General features: G+C 50.8%; 1 protein-coding gene across 1 annotated transcript in view; it reads left to right on the plus strand.

Moving 5' to 3' along the window:
• Window positions 1–3,027: 3,027 nt before the first annotated feature.
• The window catches only part of Krt7 (keratin 7), a 14,314-nt gene continuing 14,016 nt past the window's right edge, over window positions 3,028–3,325 (plus strand). The window contains 1 exon segment of the mRNA XM_010628618.2: window positions 3,028–3,325. This exon segment is cut by the window's right edge and continues 36 nt beyond it. Within this exon segment, the coding sequence (XP_010626920.2) occupies window positions 3,262–3,325 (64 nt within the window). The 5' untranslated portion in view covers window positions 3,028–3,261.

Here is a 3,325-nt window from a genome sequence, read left to right on the forward strand (position 1 = left end):
TAAGTTCGAAGTTCTTAGCATAGTGCCAGGAAATAGCTCCTATTATTCATGCCACTTTTCTGTTGTGTGATTTTTCCTTTTCTTTACTTCTTTTTTTTTTTCTTGTGGTACTGGGGATCGAACTCAGGACCTTGGGATTGTGAAGCAGGTGGTAGAACCACTGAGCTAAATCCCCAGCCCTCTCTTTTTCTTATTGATTCATATATTCAAGAAAGTAGCCTGCTGGCTATCCTAAGGGATTCTTCCTTGTCTTTTATCTTAACTTTTCCCCCCTTTTTACTCTCTTTTTTATTAGTTATACAGATCAATAGGTTTCATTTTGGCAGATTTGTACATGTACATATAAATTTGATCATTTTCATTCCCATGATTCTCCTTACCCCATCCTCTCCCACTTTCTCAATTTTTGGGGAGAGGAGTTCAGTGTGCATCTTTTGCTCATATCCACCCACCCTGTTACCCACATTGATGACCTTTCTCCACCTTCTTATTCCCCTCCTCTTGTCTAATAATAGTTTCCCTTCTACTTTCTTGCCATTATTTTGTACATTTCACATAGTAAGCAGAACATGCAATGCTTATCTTTCCAGATCAGTGAATTTTTTGATTTTTTAAAAAAGTATTACATTTTGTGCAGAAATGGCTTTTTGTGTCTGTTTTTGTTCAACAGTTTTATTTCCCCACTAGAAAGATTGTTACATGACTACAAGCATCTACATTCCAAGATGATGAAAAATTATGTTTTTCCCCTTTCAGGACCAGGAGATATGTTTTTAGAGGATGGACAGTGAGTAATAGTTCTGAACATGCAGCAGGGAGTGAGAGAATGTTTCCCCCTCCCTTGCGGGTGGGCAGCAGGGCTCTGTGGTATATGGGTCAGGTCTCATAGAGCCAAGCAGGGCTGAGGACCTGGGGCTGCTGTTGTTCATAGCTGGGTTCCAGAGGGAGGTCAACCAGCGTATACTTGGCTTGGCGGGTGTGTGTGAGTCATAGGACACTTTGCCTTCAGGGTGGACAGAGGACCACTGGGAAAAGCCTTTGTTGGATTAAGTGGTCAGGTTTCTGCCCAAGATCTTGAAAGGTAGTCTCTGAGGTCAACAGAAGCATGCAAGGTGTGTGTGTGTGTGTGTGTGTGTGTGTGTGTGTGTGTGTGTATGTGTGTGTGTGCATACACTTTCAGTGTATCTGAGAGGACCACTAGGATGTGAACTCTCTGGAAGTAGGAATTTGATCAAGGTCTGGCAGTGTTGGCAGGTCCTGGTGGAAGCCTCCAGAGGGTATTTATATGCATTGCCTGGCTCCCAGGAGAACAGAAGCGCGAGGTGTGTGTGTGTGTGTGTGTGTGTGTGTGTGTGTGTGTGTATGTGTGTGTGTGCATACACTTTCAGTGTATCTGAGAGGACCACTAGGATGTGAACTCTCTGGAAGTAGGAATTTGATCAAGGTCTGGCAGTGTTGGCAGGTCCTGGTGGAAGCCTCCAGAGGGTGTTTATATGCATTGCCTGGCTCCCAGGTTCATCTGCACCAGACAGGAATAATCTGGCCAGTGCTGGACTGCCAGGAATGTTTCTAGGAGGGGATGAGATGAGAGGCCAGGTCTGATATCAGGCAGGCCCTGGAATGGGGAAATGTGGCTGGAGGGTGAGGGATGGGTGTGGGCTGAAGCCAGGCCTGAAGAGCCCAGATGCTCTTTCTCTTTTGCAGCTCCTCTCAGCTCCTAGGATTTCATAGTTGGTGAAGGATCAGTGGTCCAGGGAGGGGCATGACTTGCCCAGGGTCACAGTTCCCCAGCAGTGGCCTGCCAAGATTTCTGGGCCAGGCCTAGGGAACAGCCAGACTCTAGGGGATGGGGAGGGACCCCTCGTGTGGGTGGGCACAGTATCTGGACTGCAGAGCCGGTGCGGGCTGGAGGTGGGAAGAGGTGAGAGGGGCCAGCGGCAGAACACGGGCTGGGCTGTGGTGGGAAAAAGAGTTGAGGATGAGTTCTGAGGGTTAAGGAAGTTGGAGACTCTTGTGTATGTATAATTAAATTAAACGATTGGTCTCTTTTGCCTGCTCGGGGATTCTAACTGAAATGGCAAACCAGGAAGGACATTCCATCCCCATGCTCCTCCCCCCAGCCAGTGACAGTCTGGCTAGCTCTTTGGGTCTGACTCAACAGGTGTGGTTAAAGCGGGGAGACCCATGCAAGTCTGTGTTGTGTGCAGGAGGCGACAGGGAAGCCAGCCCACTCTTAGGCAGCCTAAAATTGCTGGGAACCGTCTGGTGGTGGCTTTAGGTGAGGATGATGAGGAGAACCTGGAGTCATGAAACAGGAAAACGGGGGTGGGGGTGTTTGAGTGCAAATAGAAGCACGTGCACACGGATATACGTATAAATGTGTGCAGTTATGTGTGCAGACACACCCTTCCATGCACATGCAGACTCCCACTTGTGTAAGTAGCTCACAGACACGACCAATATTTAGGAGTGAGGGTACACACAACCACAGGATCACAAATGCTCTTCAGCATCCCTCTCCTCTGCAGAAACACGTAAAACAAGCTGGCAGGAATGTGAGTTTGGTGTGGTGGGCAGGCGTCTGGGCCTCTTTCTGATGCCCACCGGGAGGGGAAGGAAGAAACTGGTTTCTGGTTTCTACATGGAAGGTGGGGGGCATTGGTCAGGGAAACCAGCTAGGTCAGGTTTACCGCAAGGTCAGATTTCTCAATTGCTGAGCAGGCCTATCCAGGAGCACCTGGGGTCCAGATCGCCTTTCTGGCTTTAGTAGCCTGTGGTGATGGGGGTTTGGACCTGACGCCTGATCTGGCTTTTGTTCACCTCTTCACGAGTCCCTTATGCTTTGTCTCTATTAGAGGCAGAAATCTTCGCCCCTTTCCCCAGCTTGCTGGGGGAGTCTTCCCTCACCAGCTGGGAGCTGTTAACTGTGAGGTCAGGAGACGGCTGGGCTCAGGGTGCTGTTCCCTACTGTTCTCTGCGGTCACCTGTCTGAGTGCGATGTCGATGGGGCCTTTTCGCCTACGGCGGACCGTTCCTGCGGGGAAGTAAAGCCAGGACTAGGTCGGGTGGGTGGGAGGCGCTGAGGGCGGAAGAGCGGCCCAGGAGGGAGAGAAGAGAAAGGTGGCGGCGCCCTGCCCCGCCCAGCCCCTACCTGTGCTAGTCCCGCGCCGCGCCGAGCGATAAAAGGGGCGCAGTTGGCCTCAGATTAGCCAGTTCGCTCAGCTCCTCTCTCGCCGCTGGGACCAGCCGGCTGCAGGCACAATGTCCGTCCACTACAGCACTCAGGTCTTCAGTTCGCGCTCCGCCGCTCTGCCGAGGCGCGGCG

The sequence above is a fragment of the Fukomys damarensis genome, unplaced genomic scaffold (assembly GCF_012274545.1).
Source record: "Fukomys damarensis isolate Sample0158 unplaced genomic scaffold, DMR_v1.0_HiC HiC_scaffold_15, whole genome shotgun sequence".
In the NCBI taxonomy this organism is placed as follows: Eukaryota; Metazoa; Chordata; class Mammalia; order Rodentia; family Bathyergidae; genus Fukomys; species Fukomys damarensis.